The sequence below is a fragment of the Leuresthes tenuis genome, unplaced genomic scaffold (genome assembly GCF_036924035.1).
Source record: "Leuresthes tenuis unplaced genomic scaffold, fLeuTen1.0.hap1 SCAF_15, whole genome shotgun sequence".
NCBI classification, from domain to species: Eukaryota; Metazoa; Chordata; class Actinopteri; order Atheriniformes; family Atherinopsidae; genus Leuresthes; species Leuresthes tenuis.
Window position 1 is genome coordinate 6,413,876 of NW_027325369.1, and position 21,957 is coordinate 6,435,832.

At 40.0% G+C, this 21,957-nt stretch overlaps 1 protein-coding gene and 1 long non-coding RNA gene across 3 annotated transcripts in view; both read right to left on the bottom strand.

The window, feature by feature from the left end:
- Positions 1 to 1,157: 1,157 nt before the first annotated feature.
- On the bottom strand, positions 1,158 to 7,940 carry LOC140269999 (uncharacterized). The gene is made up of 4 exons (XR_011907679.1): positions 7,743 to 7,940; positions 5,830 to 5,892; positions 3,944 to 4,059; positions 1,158 to 3,373 (listed from the first exon to the last, which is right to left on the bottom strand). It is a non-coding gene; the product is annotated as an uncharacterized lncRNA (long non-coding RNA).
- Positions 7,941 to 8,458: 518 nt separating this feature from the next.
- The window catches only part of syt16 (synaptotagmin XVI), a 41,424-nt gene continuing 27,925 nt past the window's right edge, over positions 8,459 to 21,957 (bottom strand). For both annotated transcript variants that reach the window (XM_072365564.1, XM_072365563.1), the window contains exons 4-7: positions 21,352 to 21,569; positions 14,219 to 14,680; positions 13,918 to 14,107; positions 8,459 to 13,569 (exon numbers count right to left, since the gene is read on the bottom strand). In XM_072365564.1, the coding sequence (XP_072221665.1) occupies positions 13,256 to 13,569; positions 13,918 to 14,107; positions 14,219 to 14,680; positions 21,352 to 21,569 (1,184 nt within the window). In that variant the 3' untranslated portion in view covers positions 8,459 to 13,255. The remainder of the gene's footprint in view (positions 13,570 to 13,917; positions 14,108 to 14,218; positions 14,681 to 21,351; positions 21,570 to 21,957) is intronic.

Below are 21,957 nucleotides of genomic sequence, written 5' to 3' on the forward strand. Positions count from 1 at the left end.
TGTTGGGAACAGACTACAAGCTGGCACTGTGTGCAGTGGGTGGATTCTTGGTGAGTAACTTTATCCTTGTAATTGTCCTAATATTATTCCCCATGAAGTACATTAAGCATGTGCGAAGAAAATTTCTATCCCGTCTTCACAGCATCATAGTTGGTGGTTAAAGTTAGTAACTTGCTGTTTTTTGCTGGTTGAACAACAGCTTAAGATCTTTCTAACAAGCCCCTGATCATCTCTGTGTGCACATGTTAATAACCCCGTGCTTGTGAAATGTCTCAATGAGTCTCACCTTTTCCCCGGCGCACTTCTGTTCTAGATTACTGTATGAACACGTTTGTTGTGAGTTAGGTATTTACCTTGGGGGTAATCAGAGTCACCCACATGTGCTCCCACCACCCCTGAGAGAGCAGTGTTACCCATAGTTGTGTCGCCTCTCTGTTCAACTCCTCAGCATTAAAGGCCTCGCTCACGCTCTCCCACCCACTCCTCTTACGTTTGCTGCTTATATCGTAGGACGGCGTGCCAAAGAGCACATTTTTGCGGGCCTCCACTTCAGAAAGTAGCACCTCCATCTCACGTTCCGTTAAGTTATTCTTTTTTCCGTTTTACGCATTCTTTATTCTTAATTTTCATTTAAATATGATTTGCATATTTAATTAGGGGCGTGGACAGGGAGGAGTCGGGTACTCCGACATGTGCGCTCAATTCCACGTTGATTGGGATGTACAAAAGAAATGTGCTTGGATTCATGCGTGCTCACACATTGATACATCCGGATATTTTTGTACGTTGGAGGGCATTTCGGTTTGAGCGTAAGCCATGTTTCAGTAGGAAATCCACACAAGTCTTTGTACATGAGGCCCCTGGTGATTTTTGCTATTCTTTCACGATGTGTAAAATCTTGAAACAGTGTCCTCTATTTTCCACATGACTGTATATAAGTTTAGGGGAATCTATTAATGAGGAAGAGCACTTTCTCAAAACAAAGGAGGGATTCTTTCAATTTAACAGCTGCAGAGGAGAGCACTAGGTTGCAGACTACTTGTGTGACTACACAAAGAAAAACATCAAACCGTGTCACATAACATACTTTATTTGATTAAAAAAAAAAGAAAAAAAGCTTAAATGACCCCTTTTCAAAAGAGTTTGTTAAATTTAAAATTTTTGTCAAAATATCAATTCTGATCTTAATAGCTGGTTTTAAGTTAATTATTGATATTATTTTTTGTGTGTGTATGTATATCATTTTATTATTGTTATTATTATCTTTGTGACATTGCAGTCATGGTTATCAAGATTCATGGTTATAACTCTGTAACCCAGTGAAAATTCCAAACAGAGACTAAACACTGATAAAAAAGAAAGAGAGAGAGACACTGAAAGAGGAATAATTACTTTTTCATACAGAATGCTAGCTAGCTTTATCAAGCACAATTTGTGCCACAGCAAACATCAAAATATCTCCTGGCAGTTTAGGAAAATACAGCCTTCTGTGAAAACATTTTCAATTCAAAGAGAGAGTATAAACTGTGTTAAAGACAATCTTCACTCTAAAAATGTACACAATAGGGCTGATATTCCTTCATAAAAACAATGTTTGGTAACTGAAATGAAAAAGCTGAATAGAGTGTATTAGCATTCTTATTTTCCCAAAACCACCAACAAAAAAAAACCCAAGCCTTTTTTTTAATGTCCAAATAGAAAAACAAAGAAGGTTGTTACTGACACATTTTAGCAATATAAGCACTATTTATTGAACTTATATGCAGACATTGAGATTATGATTATTAATGCCTTATACTGAACACTATCCAATATCCATCCATTCATTTTCTATACCTGCTTAATCCAACTGAGGGTTGCAGGAAGGCTGGAGCGTATTCCAGCTGTCACTGGGCGAAAGGCAGGGTACACCTGGACAGGTCGCCAGTCCATCACAGGGCCACACAGAGACTAATGAGACACACAACCACGCACTCTCACACTCACTCCTAGGGACAATTTAGAGTCACCAATTAACCTAACATGCATGTTTTTGGAGGGTGGGAGGAAGCCCCAGCTGGGATTCAAGCCAGGAACCCTCTTTCTGTGAGGCAACGGTGCAAACCACCACACCACCGTGCAGTTGCTAGCAATTTCTAATGGAAAATTGGATCTCCTTACAACATCAGTGTATTAAAAACTTTATATTAAACCAGTATGTCACATACTTTTTAAATGTTAATTTGGAAAGGAGTTAAGTAGAGTTTCAGTACTATCTTTTCTTAATATTCATTTACCTTATCAAATTTTGGACGAAGTCACTAAGATGTAAGATGAATTTTTCCAGCAGAGGGCAGCAAAGTGCTGACAAATGAAAATATGATCATAGTACACCTTGTGCAGAAAGAAACACTCTTCCCAAAGGCAGTAAACAAGCAGAAGGGAATGGTCTCAGACTCTTCATAGCATTAGAATTCACAGGTCCATGTTAATGTTATGCAGTATGTTTCATAGATAACGCAGTAGCATCAAAAGATAACAGAAGCCCATCAGTAAATGTTCTTGCAAGCCAAGGCGCATCAAAAGCAGCCTGCAGTCTGTAAATCCCTGATAATGCTCACTCTTCACATGAGCAAGAAAAACAGTTAATAACAGGGAAAAAAAGTTCTTTACAATCAACAGTGACGTTGCAGCAGAGCAGGACATCAACATCAGGTGTCCTGTTGATTCTGAGGCAAAAGAAGAATCAGGACGTTCAGCTTCTTAAATCCCCTGCTACGCCCTGATAGGGTGAAAAGAAGAGGTGGCATCCTTCTGATGCACAAAACAGCCCATATGACCCTTCTAGAAATAAATGGACGGAAAATAGCAACCTGTTTCCTCTGCTTGATTCTGAGTAAGCAGTGAATGTCATGTGTGAAATTAAAACGGTTTGCACAGAGATATTGCAGTTAGAGCAGGAGAGTCAGCCATGGTCATCAAGGTTGCACAGAAGTACCTGATGGTTTGGAGTGAGACCTGGGCAGGAACGCAGGCTATACAAGCAGCCGACTGATGGGTAACATGGCACCAGCCGGTAACGTTGCAGCTCTTCCAAGCTAAACGCTTGAGAGCAGCAGTCTGTCACCAGGACTTTCACCCTCTTCCTGTCCGTATACATGAGCCTCTGCTGCTCCCCCTCCCCAATAATTTCTACCTCCTCTTCTTCTTCTACTTCATCTTCTTCTTCCACTTCCTCCTCTGCCTCCAGTTCCTCTTCCTCATGGTGGATCTTTCTCAGCAGGTTGTTAATGAGGACGGAGCGCCTCAGGTAAGCCTCAGGGTCCTCCAGGAACCTCAGCTTCTCGAGGGATAGCTTTAAAATGCAGCTACGGTCTTCCTGCAGTATCAAGTGCTGCAAGAGGCAAACACAAAGGCAGGCTTGCTGTTATGTTATACTGAACAGTCTGGAAGGACACGAGTTGATCAAGAGTGGGTATTTCATTTGCAGATATAGCAAAAAAGATTCAAAACATTAAAGTGATTCACATGATTTTCACATTTTAATATTTGTGCTTTTTCTTGAAACAAAGTACTTTTGCCGTACAGCAGAAGTACTTCTGGCATTTCGAGATGAAAAACCTTTATTGTGAAGTCAACAAGAACGTAAAGCAAATATTCTATTTTCTAAAAGCAGTGGAGCATTATTGGACTAAACTGGACTTTTATATAAGACTGAAGGACATGTAATAAAGAGCTAAATGAATATAAGAGAGGGAATGTTGAAGGCTGAGTACATGAAGAAATGATCAAATAAATGTGGATGGAACAGGAAGCATACAAAAGGAGATAAAAAGGTAAAGAGTTAAAAAAAATATTTGAAAAGTTTATTCAGCAAAGCAAAAAAAAAAATATGTATACAAAGTAAATGTATATTCAGCCCTGAGCATAAAAAGGAAGAGAGAAGAAAAGAACATGCTGGTACTTTTTGAAAATATCCATGTAGGCCTCTGTGCAGATCCTCCTCTTCCGCATATTTCCTCTTGAAGTAAGCAACTTTCGACGTTGTTGAATGGTTTGGTCTCTCTCACAGGGAGGGAGCTGTTGAGGGCCATGGAACAGAGATATGACCACAAATTCAACAAAGGAAAGGCTGGGGGAGAATGTTTAAATATTAAAACACAGAAAAGAATCCCACAGTTAGCTGAAATCTTTCTTTTATATACGAAGGGACTAAATTGGGTATTTTTTAGTCCAATGTAAGCACTTCTGGATCAGCAGCAACTTGCATTAAATTCAGTTTTGAACTTTTGAAAAAGCTCTTTGTAGGTATTCACCATATACCTCGGTGGCACCGAGATTATGACTCATTCTAAAACCTTTTAGGAGTCATATAATTTCAAAGTAAACTCTGATGTCAGTATAATGAACAATAATTTAAATATTTTTTTCCAAATATAATGATTACAGAATTTATTTATTATTATTTTTAATGAATGTCTAAATCAACAGACTGTTGATGTGAAAGTTTCTTCTTAGGCTTTGAAGCTCCACTCACTACATTTTTCCAAAGTTTGCAATCATACATCATCGTCTTCTTTTAAGAACTGGTAAGTAGGTTTTGAAATTACATCTTTTTTTAAAAATCCAAAGAATTTCCGAGAACCCCAGACCAATTGGACTTGAAGGTTTAGTTTATAATTCATCTGAGTCCTTGTCAGATAAGCTATTTATGTTATTCATATAAGTTTTTTTTCTCTTGATTCAGTCTCACTGTTGTTACCATCATTACTGACAGATGGAACAATGGGACCCAAAGCCAGACTCGTGACTGAAAGATTCAGAACTATTAGAGAGATTTTATCATTATTATTATAAGTTTAACATCTCTTTTGGGTAAGTTTTTGTTTCACCAGCTTGTGTCTCTGTGTAGCCATTTGCCTCTTTTTGTAGTTGATCTCAGTCCCTTTATTGATCCTTTTGGTCATTTTGTAATTTGTTTCAAATCTTGTTTTCGTCTTTTTGTTTCTATTTGCTGTCATTTTTTCTCTATTTACAATTTTATCTATCTTTGTCTGCAAAGTATGTATCTCTAATTAGCCAGTTGTTGCATTTTTACTGTAATTTAATGTGTTTGCATTCATATCAGCCTCTCTGTTAGGTCATTTTATGTCTTGCTTTCATTTGCCTCTTCTTGTTGTTTTATCATGTTTCATTGCAGAAAGCTTTCATACTTACAGTGATACTTTTGTATCACTTTACTGCAGTATTTTGTTGCTTTGCATTTATTCAGCACCTATATATGTTCATCTTGTGTATCTGGCATTTATCTATACTTTTATGTGTAACTTTAACTTTTGTTGTGACAAACTTTTCTTAAATGAATAAGTGTTTAAAGTACAATCTATATAATATTTGAATACTGGATGCAAATAATGAAAAAAAATCTAATTTATTGTGACTTTTTTAAAAAGAAAAATGACTGCTTCTCTGCTACTTTCACACAAGAGTCACATGACCATTGCAGGGGTGTGTAATGAAGTTAGATTAATTTGTTCGTGGGAAATGCTGAGCAGTTTCTAGAAGAAAGTTTGGTCACTTTTATGCTGCCGTTAAATTCCTCCAGAGGAGGTTGGGTTCGCAATTTTAGATTGAAATAAACCATAGAAGGCGTGACTGGTTGTTCTGAGACACATTGAGACATATATAAACTTTAGGCTTTCAACTTAAGAGTGAAATATGCATGAACTATGATTTTACATGTACAAGTATGACAAATATTAAGAAAAGTAACATTTATTAGGTTTATGTCACATCACGTCAGATTCTTCCTTATATCAAAGAACAGGATGAGTCAGCATCTCTCATTACCTGCTGCTGAGCTCTGTGAGTTTAAATCAGTAGTGATCGGAGCCCTTCATCACCCTCCGGCTTCTACCGGGAAAACAAACGGAGAGTGGAGTGAAGATGAAGAGGAAAGAAAGGAACAAAACATCTGAGCGTGAACACACCACTGCAGAGAAGATGGGGTTTTGGCAAACTAGATGTTGTCGCCATCTGTTACATCACATTCATGAGCAATTACCAGACTGTTAGTCTATTTTTCATCATGAAGTTTCTACTATAAACTTCATAGATACATTTTAAATACAGATTAGATTTGTCACTAGCCTGACAAGACTAATCAAATGTTTTGATGCCAAGTTTTGATCAGCATATATGGCCAGCAAACAGCAGCTCTCTTTGCAAAGGAATGCAGTTGTTAGGAAAACAACCACATCTGTACACCTTCGAACTTGGGGAAAAGAACGTAAGAAGATATTAAGGGGGCAAAAAAAAAAGAGAAAAAAGGTGACAAATAAGGAATAATGAATAAGACGAAAAAAGAAAATAAGATTCAATATTTTGTGTTGAAAAGGATAAGAAAAGCAGAGGAACAAAAAAATGAATAAGAAGGAAAGTTGAGAAAAACAAAGAATAAAAGGGAAGAAACAGAGTTAAGTTGCAGAAGGAAAGAATTTCTTTTAAACATATATTTTGAAATATTTTGCAGAAACGAAAGTCCCTGTGATGGACTGGCGACCCTCACCTCTTGCCCCTATATATTAGCTGGTATAGGTTCCAGTTCCCCACAACACTGAACTAATTAAGCAGGTATAGAAAATGGATGGATGAAATAGATGGAAATAGAAAGTGACAACATACCATCATTTATTTTGCAAAATAAATCAAAACAAAAGATGAGTACTGACACAGAGCTGGTGATGAGCTACGAATAAATGTATTATATTGAACAGCTTGTATCAAGAAGAGTGAGAGTAGAAGAGTTAACAAGGTTTGTGTGACTGTGGCAATTGTTCTCTAAAATGTCATAAATCAGTCATCAACACAAGGTGGGAAGCTTTATGGTTACAAACCATTCATGCTGGCTCTCCTTAAGCTGCTGCAGTGACTCACACGGTTTCTAACACCCAACTGCAATCCAACAGGGATGCACAGTGATGGATTCATGAGCAGAGAGAGAGAGAGCTGTGCGTTTGGGTGGGATTGCGTAGGAAGCGTGTGTCTGTATTTTTGTGTAAAATAGAATAGAATAGAAAAATACTTTATTCATCCCCCAATGGGGGAAATTCAAAAAGTTTGTATGCACTGCATAGTAAATTTCATGGGGCAGCAAACACATTTACTCAAAGTACAGGAGAACCTGACTTTTAAATGACTGATTTGATTGATTTTTCTGTGAAGATAATGGGCGAATGTGACAGGTTGCAATACAACAAGAGAACCTAAAGTCCAAAAGAATTTCCTCAAATCTTTTAAAACCCAGTAACAGTCATTCATTTGAGAAGAAAATCCAAAAGTCTAACCGAAATTATTATGTTTTCAGAGGCAATGAGGCACTTTTACCCTGAGTGCAGTGAAAGTATAATCTGTGTTCACTTTAAAAGACATAACTTCTCAATTTTAATGAGTTACTAACAAAAAAGACATTTCATATAATCAGCATATCATCATGCCAGACCAGTAGTAGCCAAAGTAGTAAACCATCACATGGTTTAACTACTAGTTTCATGTTTACACATTCTCATTTATATTGGAAGTTTTTTTGTTAATTTTGTCCATTTGCAAATCCGTTCATCCTGTCAACTCCCATTTTCATTTAAAGTGAATTTCGTTGGATGTGTTATGTCTTAGTTGGTCACGTAGAGAAATGCAAATAGCAGTTGCTTTAAATGCAAAACTTCCACGAATATGTCTGTAATATGTGACTGGAAGCCGCTTACCTTCTCAGCTTTCTCTTCGGCAGCGATAAAAAAAAGCCCACTTTCCTGCTACAGTCTGATGCCTTCCTGTCTCCACAACCAAGGTGCTCAATGGTGCAGCGACGCTCCTGCTCGGCCTCGGGTTCAAGCCGGGGTCGGTTCCTGAAGACAGACTGGAAAACGGGCGGGGAGCTGCAGCTCTTCTCCAGACTCCTAAAATATCCCGTTCACAGCAACAACAGACAACACACTCTCCGCTCCCGACGCGCCCTCATTGGTGCTCGAGCAGGCAGATGTTTCCTGTTGCTAGGAGACTCGGTAAGCACGGCGATGACGTTACCAGCATCATTCGTCATTTTCCCGTATCCACCCTGCAAGTTTTTTTTTTACCTTCTCATTGACAATTTTTGACTTTTGAGTGTCTTTGTTTGTGTGACGTTTTGTAGTCGTTTTGTCTTTTTGAAGTCATTTCAAACACCCATTACAATAAATTAAAGAGGAAAAATAATGCGATCTATGAGTTATTGTTCAACATTCGTCTTCAAAAACAGGAAGGGTCGGTATAGTGGCCTGTTATACAGTTAGACTTTGTTTTATCCATAAAAATCTGGAATAGCTTCAATTTGTTGGAGTTAGAGAAAGTCAAATTAACATGGGGGAAACAATTTGAAGCAAACAAAGAATATCATTATCATTTGAAACTGAAAGGCTAATAAACAAGATGGCAGACAGATGTGAACATAGCAGGGATCTTGTTGATTTTATTGGCAACAACAAAACTTGGTACAAAAAGTGCTTTCTGGGTGCTGCAAGTGCTCAGCATGCATGGTCTCGACCAGGGCTGCAGGCAGCATTAGAGTCAATGTCAGGGTTTTATCACAAGGTATAATTATAAGTTTAAAAAAATACAAGCAAGCGAGACTGTATCTTGGATTTCCATGTGCTAGACAATCCATTTGGACAAAATTCAATTTATTTCTGTTATGTTGTAAAGTGTAGCATAATAGCTGGCTGGGACAGTGGATTGCAGGTGGTTGTAGAACATGGTGGGTTTTTACAGTATCCCACCATTTTCCACCAGTTTCCCACCAGATTTAAGCAACAAGAACAGTCTGAATAAGGCTATAAAAATATTAAATTTATGGTAATCATTAATTAAAATGTTGTGTCATCTAAGAGTTGATTTCCATCCATTTTCTATACCCACTGAACCCAACTCAGGGTCAGGGGAGGAAAGGGGGGTTGGAGCCTATCCCAGCTGTCATTGGGCGAGAGGCAGGGCGGCTGTAGCTCAGGAGGAAGAGCAGTCGCCCACCAATCGGAAGGTCGGTGGCTCGACTCTGGCTTCCCCAGGTTACATGTCGAAGCGTCCTTGGGCAAGACACTGAACCCCACGTTGCCGCCTGTATCATTGGGTCTAGCACTGGGGTATGAATGATTAGAAAAATACGTGCTGTATGAATGTGTGAAGCGCATGTAGTGAAGCACTTTGAGTGGTCAGTTAGACTAGAAAAGCGCTATACAAGTCCAAGTTACCATTACCATTTACCCTGGACAGTGCCAAAACATAACTGGTTAAAGGGTTGGCCTGGATTTTGCTCTGGTTGCTCTGTATGAAGCACCTCAGTGTATGGAAATGGAAGCTTGTACAAAGCCTTGATAGAGTAATATCAGCATGGTCATTTTGCAAATTTACAAAAGTATTAAACAAAAAAAAAGTTTGGATAATTTGTTAATTTTACTGTATACAGGTCCTTTTTTTTTACCAGATTGGTTTAGCTCCAGTGTAATTCACTGAGGTGCAACAGAGTTTTGCAACTAAATTACTCAAAATTGCACTTTATTGTACTTCACCTACATTTGGTATCGTAGGGGAAAAATCATTTCGAAAAGGTTAAGCCCATGTTTTGTTGGTAATTTTGGCTGTGGTTTGTTTGTTTGTTGTTTATTTGGGTGTTACCACCCCCTTTAGACCTATTGTTGACTTCAACCTAATTAAATCTGGTCTTATGTCAGCCCTGGTCCTGGCCCAGTCAACTCAACCTTCCACATGCAGTCAGATAGCAGCATTCACAGGGAACAACAAGAAGTCTTCATGCAAATTTCTATAATCTCTTTGTCATGTTGGATATGTTTCATCTCAAAAAATATTACAGGCACTTCATCAGTATCAAGACTGTGTTACATTAGCAGCACAATCTGATTGTCTCACAAACAAGGATCTTAAACTGAGCATGCAGATATACAAGTACAATCCCGGGAAATATTGGAGAACAGTAAACATTTCGGAATTAAAAATATCATAGACATTCTATACAACAACTCAACATGCATAAAATATATTTGCCTGGGTAGTAAATATGTAATTATTCACACAAATATGAAGCCAGTACAATAGGAATGCTGATATTGAATCCTGCGACAGCTTTGATGCCAAAGACAACATAATTTTAGTTGGTTAAGGACACATTCTATAGTTCTGAGCAATATCACCAAATATTAAATTTTTGTAGAAAAAACTAATAATTTGGAGACTGTTACCTTAAAACCTAAACTAATGAAGCCAAACATATGTTTCTGTTTCTCATTTTTGCTTCAATCAGCTGGAGACAAAACAGCCACAAAGTTTCCAACCAATCCATGGGGCTAGTATCATTAGCCTCTCGTCTTCACACACATATTTCTGTCTGTAAATGTACATTTCTCCAAAAGAACAAAAATGTCAAATATGAAACAAAGACCGAAAGATAGAGAGACATTTTGTTGCACAATAAAACTAATGGTTTCTGTTTGGTCTTTCGGGCTCTCACAATAATTGCACGAAAAAAGGAAATCTTCTAATGCTTATTCAAAGAAGGTGCAGCACTCCTATTCACCATCTACGCCTCATTTATACCTGAAGGAAATCTGAATAACACATTTGCTGGTTACGCATACTGCACTTTCAACTCCTGCACTGCATTTACCAGATACAGATATGAATCCAGTGACCGTCAACATAAATAATAATACAAAAAACTTTCCTCTCTGATGCTGGAAGCTTTCCTGAATAGATCTGACATAATAAGTCATGTTTGGATGTATATATCATTGCTCGCTTGTACACAAACTGACTTGTTCTTGGTAAGAGATTACCAAAGGTTATTCTGTTATCAGTTGAACTAACTGAAATGTATGATGAAGAACATTAATGTCAAGGGTAAAATTGTGGAAATGGTCCACTTGAATTTTAGTAAACTGAATATCAGAATCGGCCTAATTTGTTGATTGTTAAAAAAAAATTAAAAAAAATAAAATGCCCATTAAACATAGCCTTACTGAGAAATCTTGCCTCCAATCATATAGTCTTCAAACCAAATCGTAAAGTTCTCGTAAGGTTTTGTTGTCAAATGCACACAGACACACACACATGCTGAGGTGAATGCATCTTTGCTCTCTGTGTGAACCCCTAAGAGTTTGGAGCTCCAGGCTGAACTGTTGCCTTATGACTCACAGGTGCACAGACAGGAGGAGGATGAGCAGTAGCAGCAGCATTACCATCATCACACTGTACTATTCAACAGCTGTAACTACCAATTACTACATTCAGAGAGAGATTCTTTCAGAGTAATTCACCGCATGTTATTAACAGCTGCATGGAGATATCTAAAGCCTCTTTTTAGCTCCACACTGATGGGTGGTGACATGAATTCTGCCATGTGAAAAAGAAGGCGCTAAGGCCAAATAACACTATTCCGCCTTGATGAGGCTCATCCCAATGGGGTTAAGAGTCTCCAGCTGCTGGTCTTCCTGCCTTTAACAGCTTGAGTGTTAGAAGAATATTAATGAGTGCTGCATATGAATGAGACATCAATTCATCCATTGAAACATAAAATAGCTTTGCTTCTACTCTTATGCTTGCTTCTTTTTAGTGTTTATGAGGCCACATGGTCCTTCAGTGAGAATGCTAGAGTGCAAAATATGACTCAAAATTATGAGTGAAAGAGCCGTTTTAAAAAGTCAAATCAAAGTCTCTAAAAAAAACAACCCACTAATTGTTGGGCAGTTGGACTTTAATTAACCTGTCCGACATCTAGACACAGTCCTCCTTCTCACCTCTGTTGCACCGCACAGCCATGTTGCTACAGTAGCGGAAAAAGGGAGAACCAAACACTATAGTGAGGCTTTCACATTTTTGGAACCATTTGTGAATTTCATTCATGTGAAGATAGCTGATTCCACTAAATTCCTGTAAGATGTTTTTCAGTGTAACACTGACGTCACTATCATCAACCCACTATCAGCTTTTGCTATGATGATACTGTGGTCATGAAGGACTTTTTTAAAAAGTTAATTAGTGTAGTAAACAACTATGTTTATGTTAAAAGTCAAATTAATCAACAAATTAAAATTATCATAACTTTCTGGTCAAACTAAATTAAATTTAATGATTTGCTATATTCTAATTACTTAATTATTCACTTACTGACCTAAAACCACATTTAAGGCATTAGATTAGGTGCCAGAATTCATTCCTAACATAGCTCAACATAGGTAACCATGATAGTTCAGTGAAATGTTTTTCTGTTATCCCAATTGCTCTCTAACCGTGCCCCAAAATTAAAAAAATTCCACAAACAGGTAAATTTCGAGTCAAATCTGGCCAGATAGATTAAGGAAACGAAAGAAAATCTCTATTCACTCACAGTACGGACTAAAAACTATGAGAACTGTGGTATTTTTTTAAATCAATTGATAAAAAACCATCTGGGGTTTCTCATTATAGGATTTCTGCTTTTTGTGTCTGATATTGCAAATATGACCATCAGGTAGAGCTCTTTAATCCCCTAACAGGTTGGTAAATTGATCTACCAATCCAAACATCAACAGTTTGATTCCCAGCCCCACTAGGTATGCAAGTGTCTTTGGGCAGGACAATGAACCCCCACGTTTGCCCCCAATGGTCTTTTTGAGTTGTGAATGTGCATATGACAGAGAAAGAAGGTGCAGCATGAATATACTGAATAAGCAGTGTTTTATGAATGTTTGTCAATAGGCGACTGAGTAACACATTGTAAAGTGCTTTTTAGAACCTAGACCAGGTTGAAAAGTGGCAGATAAGTGTGGACCCTTTACTACTTCACAAAGCAGCTCGTTTGAAAAGCAAAATTGCAGCAGGAAGGTCAAATCAAATCTAAGCTCTTCTAAGGTGATGATTTACTAAAATTACAGAACAATAAAGGATTTAGTGAAGAAAATGTTTAATCTGAGTGAATCCTATTTCTTTGTCTTTTGTAATGCAGATGAAAACTTTCTTTGAATCTGTTTATAATTCCTTACTTTCCTAAAACAGCTATCTGATGTATATTCAGGTTTTTGTGCAGATGTCAAGATGGTTTTGAGTCCTTTAAACCTTCAGCTATGAAACCTTGCATTATTTCCCTGTCTGCAAACAATGTTTTTTGTCCCTTACATTTCAGAGCTTTCTAACAAGAGCAAATTCCACCCAACTTTGAAACACAAGAAATTACATAAATCCTGTCCGGTGGGTAGTGTTAAGCCTCAAGCAGGACATGCCACCTGCAGACCTGCTGTCCTTGGTTCTCTTTCATGTCCTGCCAGTGGAGCTGCTCCTCTTCTCCGCTGCTGTTCTGGCCAAGGGCTATCCAGCCAACCATCTCTTTGCGTTTCATGCTGCGGCGGTTGTAGATGGAGACCAGCAGCGTAACATCAGACAGCTGGAACAGTGCCACCTGGAAGACGAATGTCTCCTTATAGACAGGGTTAGGCTGACCACGACGCACAGATGTCTTACACCGAGAGATCTCCTGACCAACAGAGTTCAGTAGCGTTAGCCGCCCATAGGTGTCTGGAACAGAGGAGGGAAGGGGAAGGAGAAGGAATAAAGAATGATGAGGAGTTTTCATGCAAGTGATCTATTCTAAACTTGTGCTTTCCTGTTCAAGGTTCTGTTGTCTTCTGCAATAGCCAAACATTATAAGAAACTGCCCAATTTCCTGTAGTTAACAAAAGTATTTGATGCCATACAAAATACAATGATTGGCTCTGAAATGTTGTAGAGTTGTATTAAGTAGCATATATAGAATATTTACTTAGCAACAGTCACAGTCTGGGGCTTAACTAAATGTACTTATGTAGTTTCCACTGTAGAGTTTAAATGAAAGTTTGTTCTGTGGGTATGAGACCCCCTGCAGACCTGGAGGCCTGTTGATAGCCAGGTTTCTGAAGTGGCTGCCTTTGATGAGCTCTACAGACATGCGTCCTGTGGTGGCATTGTAGGAGAGACCCACAAGCAGCTCGGGGACACCGCCATGGGTTAGAGACTGAGTGGATGAGGCACTATCACTCTGAGACACAGCAGATAAACTCAGCTGGGAGCCCACGCTCTAAAGAGAGAAAGGCAGTATGATATAGAATGCAGTAATACATCTAAATGTTAACACAACATTGTTAAAGCCACACAAATCCTACCCTTGACCTTATTTTCCCACTCTTACCTTAATGTTACTTCGAGGCTCAAGAACCAGTGTTGTCTCCATCTTAACCATGTCCAGGTTAAGCCCTCCTAAATGCAACAGTTTCTCTCCCATCATCCGCTCACGGGACATTCTACCCCCCAGCGCATATAGCCTAAATCTTATAGCCGACATCTGCAGGTCAGATGGCTCCAGGCGCGAGAAGCGAAACATCTCATTGAAGTGTGGCAGCGAGCCCTTTTGCACTGATGTCTTGTGCCGTTGCTTCTTGGAGGGCAAAAGGACCATGTGCACCTGCCAGGAGTCCATGCCGCTGCGAGCCTTGTCTGGGAGTTCTCGAGCCGAGATTACAGAGACCAGCAGCTTCTCTGAGTCGGGCTGGTACTCCAGAGAGATGGCCAAGTCTCCACATGTAGAGATAGGAGGTCGAGGGGAAGAACACACCGGGTGAGACGAGACCTCATCATTTGGAGCCTGCTCTTGCTGACAAGGATGGAGAAAGAAATATATTCTTACATTTAAAAAAAATCATACAAACAAGAGAAAAAACAAAATCCTCTTTTGCTGCCTACAAGATTACAGACTGTTTAGTTTGCACTTTTGTTAAAGATGACAACCACATGCGTCGGTTTGTGACTAACACATTGTTAAATAGAAAAATGGAAAAAGGAAAAGTGTACCATGTGTAGATTGTTGTCAAGGCATTTTCAGGTAGTCTTTTTCTCCTTTCATAAGGTCAGTAAGAAATGACAGGAGACAAAGGAGTTGGAGATCAAGTTGAGATTTGGCTGATCAAAAAGCTTTGACAGAGAACAGCTTGTAGGATGACTTGAAAGACTGCAGGTGCATATAGACTCTACAAACAGATGGATATATCCATCGTCACTTTTTTTTTAGGTCTCTGGTTTAGCATTTTAGCTGTTGGTATTTTTCGGTCGTTTTTTTATAAGATCTAACGGGCAAGAAATGAATCTCACTGAATAATGCAGAAACCCCACATACCTCTATAAAGTGCGCTCTGCTGTATAACTCTAAATTGGATCAAATTACACAACGTATAACATATTGACAACAAAGTGAGGTAGATTGATGATTCTTTCACAAAGTGGTTGGTTGGAATAGATACAGTGAAGAGGATTTTTTGTCGTGGGCCCAACTACACAAAACACAGATGAAAGGAGGTTCCCACCTGATGACCCCAATGACATGTTGGTCAGAACTGCTCACAGATCTATATAGGGATTATAGGGAGTTATTTATTGAGTCTGGTCCATTTTTTCTTTAGCACAAGTTTCTTGTGTTTACCTTGAATAATAATAACAGTAATTCTTATTAGACCTTCTGTCAGCTTGTGTGAGGGCTTGTAGCATTTGTTTTTACATATTTATCAATCTTTATGTTCAAGTATACATCTAATCTACAAGACCCACAAAAGAAATTAGGTTAAAATGGCCAATACAATTGCAGCAATCATAAGGTGCATTTCCACTGTAGGAACCTTTCGCGCATTCGGACATACAGGAACTCAGGACCACGGCCCTCAGTTCCTATAACCATTTTAGTTCCTTCTCCGAGGCAGGGTCTTTTCTGGGTTCCATAGGAACACATACGACGTAGGTGTTTGGTGGTTGGTAGCACATCAGTCCCGACCAAGGTTCCCGACTTATGTGCGAATGCAAAATGAAACAGTTCTTATAACTAAATTCAAGGTGGACAGTTCTTAGAACTCCTTTCTTAGACCTCTCTGTCCGAATGCGCCTATAGTCGAGGCAGTGGTGTTTTTAGTGCCAGTACACAGTGCTGTGGCTTTAGCAATAGTGGGGCTGTTGTTGTACAAATGTATAAATAAACTGTGAGAATATGACACTCCTAGGTTCACTAAAGCGCCACTGATCCAACCCAATTTGTTATTTACAAAGCATTTCTAGATGCCTGTATTATCCTGTGTGTGTGCATGTGAATGTGTGTGGGAGGTGTTTACTGCACAGATTGCTCCCATTTTCAAAGTGTGATTGAATGACTGACAAGTTGGCTGTTACCACAGAGCTCCCGCTCCCACTTATCTTTATTCATATTTAATGTTATAAGTTATTGTTGCCATTTTATGTTAATTTAGTGGCGTAATACTTAGTGACAAGAGGAAAAAGCTCACTTTTAGACAACAGTTGATCTCGAAATAGATGCTAGCCAAACAACAGCATCGCCATCAACAGCGCCCGTCGAGGACTGTGTACTGCTGAAGAAGACAAATAAAAAGATCGCTGGCCTTCAACAGGACATCCGAAGGCTCTCTGGTGAACTCAAAAAGAAAGACTCTCTCCTGACCAGCTTCATGGACGTGGCCACTGGACAGTCCAAACGGATTGCCACTGTCAACACAGCCATACTGGACACAGTTCTGTGGGATTTGTCGGTTACATGCTGCCATTCCGACATCTCGCCATTCCGACATGGGTCTCCAATTGTCGGAATGGCTACACTTAATTTTTTATCAAACGTCCCGCCATTCCGACACTTTTTTCCTCCTATGGTCGGAATGGCGGTATGTTTTTTTTAACATACCGCCATTCCGACAGTTCCTTTTAATAGCCTATTTTTTACCCAAAACATTTTGCACTAATGATATGCCGGCGCAAATACGCCCTAAAGTTTGGCGCACAAGCTCTGCACATGCAGAGGCCACAGCCTCGCAAACAAACTTTAATAATCTATTATCAAAATACCCTGAATTTCAAATATAAAAATACATATATTAATGTAACTCTGGCGAGACTGAAACTGATTAAGCAGAAATACAGTGTCAGTGACCTGTCTCAGCAGCCAGCTGGAGCGGAGCTCTCCACAGAGCCCATGCGTCTTTTACACGCTGTCATCATATGCAAAAGTAATAATTGCAATTACAGATATCACGGCTACTGCACAGGACACAGTTGCGAGCACTCTGCCTTGCCTTGCCAATAGGAGAGGAGGGAGGAGAGAAATGACAGCATAGAACGTATAAAACACAACAAAATGCAGTAAAAACGTTTATTCATGTTATTCACGTGATTTATGAATACTCGCTCCAATTATGGGAAGCGCGGATGGGCTTTGAGCATTTGGCACAAACACAGCCGTCGCGCAAGGCTTTATACAGCCTGTTGATATCTTAAGGACCTAACTGGTCACACCTGGGAGTAAATGTCATGTAGAGATTGTTTTTACATGGCATTACAGCTGAACATATAGCTTTCACCCACAAACCAACGTGGGAGAGCCCGAAGACGCATGTGCCAGACGCACATAGGCATGCGTAAAACCAATTTTGACCACTTCATGCTGTTTATTTGCTTTCTTTTAGTTAACTTTCGTTTCTTTTGGATTCTTGTGCGTGTTATGGAGCCGTTTTGGTCCATGTTTGTAAGCCTTTTTTTCCTGGATTAAATTTTCGGAAGTTGAAACAAGTGGCATTGGAGTGTGTGATTGAAAACCACCGCGGACTGCTTCTCCTCCTCCAATTGCCGAGACTTTGTGTTTTTAATAACGCTTGTCTGTAAACATGTGTTAAACATATAAATTGCATGAACAGAAAGAAGGGACTCGCCTGTTGAGTAACGCACATTTCCTTATACGGAAAGCCTTGTCGGAATGGTGGGACATTTGAACGTCGGAATAGCGGGATGTCGGAATGGTGGGATGTCGGAATGGTGGGACGTTTGCATGTCGGAATGGTGGTATGTCGGAATAGCGGGATGTCGGAATGGCGGGATTTCGGAATGGGTGTTGCCACCCCACTGTTGCTTCCTCTCCACCGGCAACTAGTGGCATTAGCCACTCCACTTCAGTGGCAGATCCACAAATCCCACCCAGGGAAACGACCACCACCTCACGTCGGGAGACTAGCCGCTCTACCATAGGGCCGGATTGCAGCTCCTCATCCCGGCGTAGGATCCTGAAAGACGCGGTGACCAGACGCTCTGGAGGTCTTCTTCCCGGTCTTGCACCAGCTGGGAGTACCTCTTGCTCCCTCGGACCTACTGATGCTGCCCCACAGCAGTGCTCACCTGTCCGGACACCCCCTCACACCCCGGCATCAACACTCAGTCAGAAGGCTGAGTGTTCGCTCAATGGCACTGGGAACACACAGCTGTCATCTCCCTGTCCCCTCTTCTCTCCAACTATACTCATTGTGAGGGACTCCATCATCTGAAACGTCAGTTTCTTCAATGCAGCCAGTCATTGCCTTCCAGGATCCACAGTCCCCGTCATCCTCAATAAAATCCCCGGGCTGCTACACTCTTTCTCAACCATAAAGAGAGTGACAGTCCATGTTGAGACTAATGACACAGCTTGCAAACAGTCAGAGCTGTTGAAGTCATGCGGAAAATCTTTTTTTTTTTTTTTTATCTCCTTGCGGCTTGCGGCTAACTTTACTGGGTGCTCACACCAAAAGCCTCTTGTGCGGCCGTGGTCGCTCAGGGCGCCCACAACCCGCTGCCTCAGCTGCCTCAGCAGGTAGAGAAGAAGCGGCCAGAGAAGCCGAAGCAGCCAGAGAAGCCGAAACGGCCAAAGAGGCTGAAGCAGCCGAGGCTTTCAGATAGCAGGCATATTTAATAATCCATCTATACATCGTTTCCTGCAATAATAAGTTTGTCATCCATGGTTTTTACTTTCACTCTTTTCCCTTTTCTGACCTTTTTCCACCTTCGGAATCCAGATCGGCTGTGTCACGTCGCTGCTCATTTGCATAAAGTTGAGCCTCTCTCAACTTTCGAAGTTCACGACACTCATGAAGCTCAAGAAGCTCATGAAGCTCACAACGCGCCGCTCACAACACCGGCCGCTCATCAGCGCCAGCTTACATTCAAAATGAATGGTAGCAGGCCGCCTTGGCCGCTCAAGACGCTTTTGGTGTGAGCGCCCTTACAGCACACTGTACAATGCTTTCCATACTCCTGGCTATGTACGTCACAACCCCCTCCCCGTATACTCCATCTCCACTCACCTGGTCAACACAGAGCACTGTTTCAGCCGCTAGCAACCCCCAGCGGCCCCAGCTGTCATTAACCCCCTCACTGGGGATTTTCCTTATACAGACCGTCATCAGGCACAGACACCCCCACTCACGCAGCCCTGAACTACGTCTCCACAGCCAACAGCTTGCGAACCTGCGCAGGTTCCATCCCCTTCTGCTCTCCTCACAACCAATCAGAAAGCAAACTCACCTGAAACTGGCTCTACTCAACACCCGCTCTTTGAACAATAAAAGCCTTCTTCTGAATGAATTAAAATAAAACAAATAAATGATTTATTATGAGCTTCTTTTTGTTAGACAGTGGAGTGTGGACAGTGAATCAAATATAAACTATTTACGCCAAACCTTATAGCATCAGAGAGTTAAGTTTAGTGTGTTTCCTCCAAAATTAACCTGAGTGGATTAACCTTGCAGAGGATTAATCCTCTCACAGCTGAATGATGACACCTCTGCCAAGCAGGATGGGTGTCAGCAGGGCTACGGTCAGCTCAACAACTCTGTTAAGTAATGCCTTATTTTATTTCTTTAAGGAAAAAGTCAAAAGAAAACTCAGCTAAATCATCTTGTTATTAGGACTTTATTAACGTTCTTAGTAAGGTACAAAATATGTCTTCTTGGGTTAGTATATAAATGTAAGGATTATCAGGTGTACAGTGGGTCATGTCCTGAAAAAAAACAACCGAAAAGCAAATACAATATAAAAACTCCAGCTTAGTCCAGAGAAGGCATGACAGATTATTCTGGCATGCTGCGTTTTGCACAATTTTGCCATGAACGAGGGTCTCCCACTATTTCAACCAGTCCAGGCAGACAACCTGCCAGAAGACCCCTTTCATGGACTGCCCCATCAAATGCCATCATGATGAGGCAACAACTGATTGCACAGCTTTAGTTGCAGTCATCGAGCACCTGGCCACGGCAAGATGTTTTTTAAGCCATTTTCTTATCAAACAATTTCTTCTTTATTTCGGTGACATTACAAACTACAGGTGACACGGAATTAACAACACTCATAATTGTTTCCCATTTCTTCGCTTTAGCAGGTCCTGCTGACACTGCTAAAAATGACAGATTTTCCTTTTTGGATCTCTGAAAGCAGAACTTCAATCTCAGAGCCTGTAAAGTTGTTCTTTTTGCGGCTTAATGCCATTCTCATGACTCAACACTCAACACTTCCTGGCACAGGAGATAGGAAGCGTAGCCTTATATGGTATTATTTTGGGCGTGGTATGCAAATTTACTATCCCGTGCACGTGCACTTAAATACACATGGTTGACATTCATAATTTACACAGGTCATTTACACTATTTCCAAAGTTAAGAGTGTTTGTTGAATCTGAGACCCTCATACGAAAAAAGTAAGATAAATTTAGAATAAGAATACAAAAATGTTATTGCATGTTTCCTGTGGGAGCTGCTCAACGTGGTGCAAGTCTTAACTTCTTCATTAAACAGTAATTTAATCTAGAAGTAAATTCCAGGGGTTTTAGGCAACTACTGTAAATGGTCGGCTCATTCAATTAACCAGATCTAAACAGCTAACGCATGCTGAATGCTAACGGTCAAAGTTAGTAGCCGATGTAGTCTGCTGAAACATGGTGGCTTTCTTATTTCCCATCCTCAGCTTCATCAGTTACCAGTGTTGGTTCCTCACTGATCAGAGCACAAACTCAAACTTTAATCAGAGACATATCCTCTAATTGCGTCTAACAATATTCTTCATTTTAAAATAGAATAGTCCTTCATTTGTCTCTCCGTGTATAAATTTGCATTATTGCAGCAGTAGAAGGATGGGACAAATTCAGAGGAATTTAGTCCCTTTCGCTGCACTGTACACAAACTGTTCTTTTAGTGTAATCATTGAATCGTTTTGAAAAAAGTGTTGGAACAAACTCAGTATTTCAGTCAGTAAGGAAAAAGAAACTTTTAACTACCTTGAAGCTAAGTGTACGTTAAGAATTTAACATAGGATAGTACCTTTTCTATCAAACAAATGTTAAGTAAAAACTTAAACTTAACTTTGTAATAAAAGCTTCTGAATGCATGTAGGCATTTTGATTAGCTTGAAATGTAAATACTCTGAAACAAAAAACAGTGACAGTTTAGACTCAGTTTAAATTGGGATTTAAGGCTGCAGTACCTCTGGGCTCAAAGTGGAAGAGCTGTCTGTAGCTTCATTTTTGTCCACAAGATTCTCCGTGTCCTCGCTTCCATCAGCAGCCTGCCGGTTCATACTCGTAATAGGACTGTCCCTGGGGGTTGAGGCCTCAACTCCAGGAGGTTTGTCCAAAGACTTCTTCTCAGTTTTTTCTTCAACTGCAGAAAGTGGGTCTTGGAAACGGCTTGGATCCTCCATCTCTGTCAGAAGAATGTAACAGTCTGTTTCTGAACAAGGATGCAATTTCCACAAGGGATGGATTTCAAGCTTTTCATTAAAATTTTATCATTTTATATTAAATCTCTTATGTGAACTGTGTCCTATCAATATATAATCAAGATGAGAAACTTTCTTGAAAATGCTCCATCTATGTGTTGTCTTCAAACATGAACATTCCTATACAATAATATAAAAGCACTCCACTACAAGGAAAAAAATAGCTTTGCAGTTGACTGACCCCACGCATAAGCCAGGAAAAGAAAAACTATAAAACCAAATTTGTGTAGCCTTTGTTGAGGAGAAATTATCTGAACAAGGGTCTGCAAGGATGTCATTCTGTCATCACAGGTGGTCTTCTTCAGGTTTTGA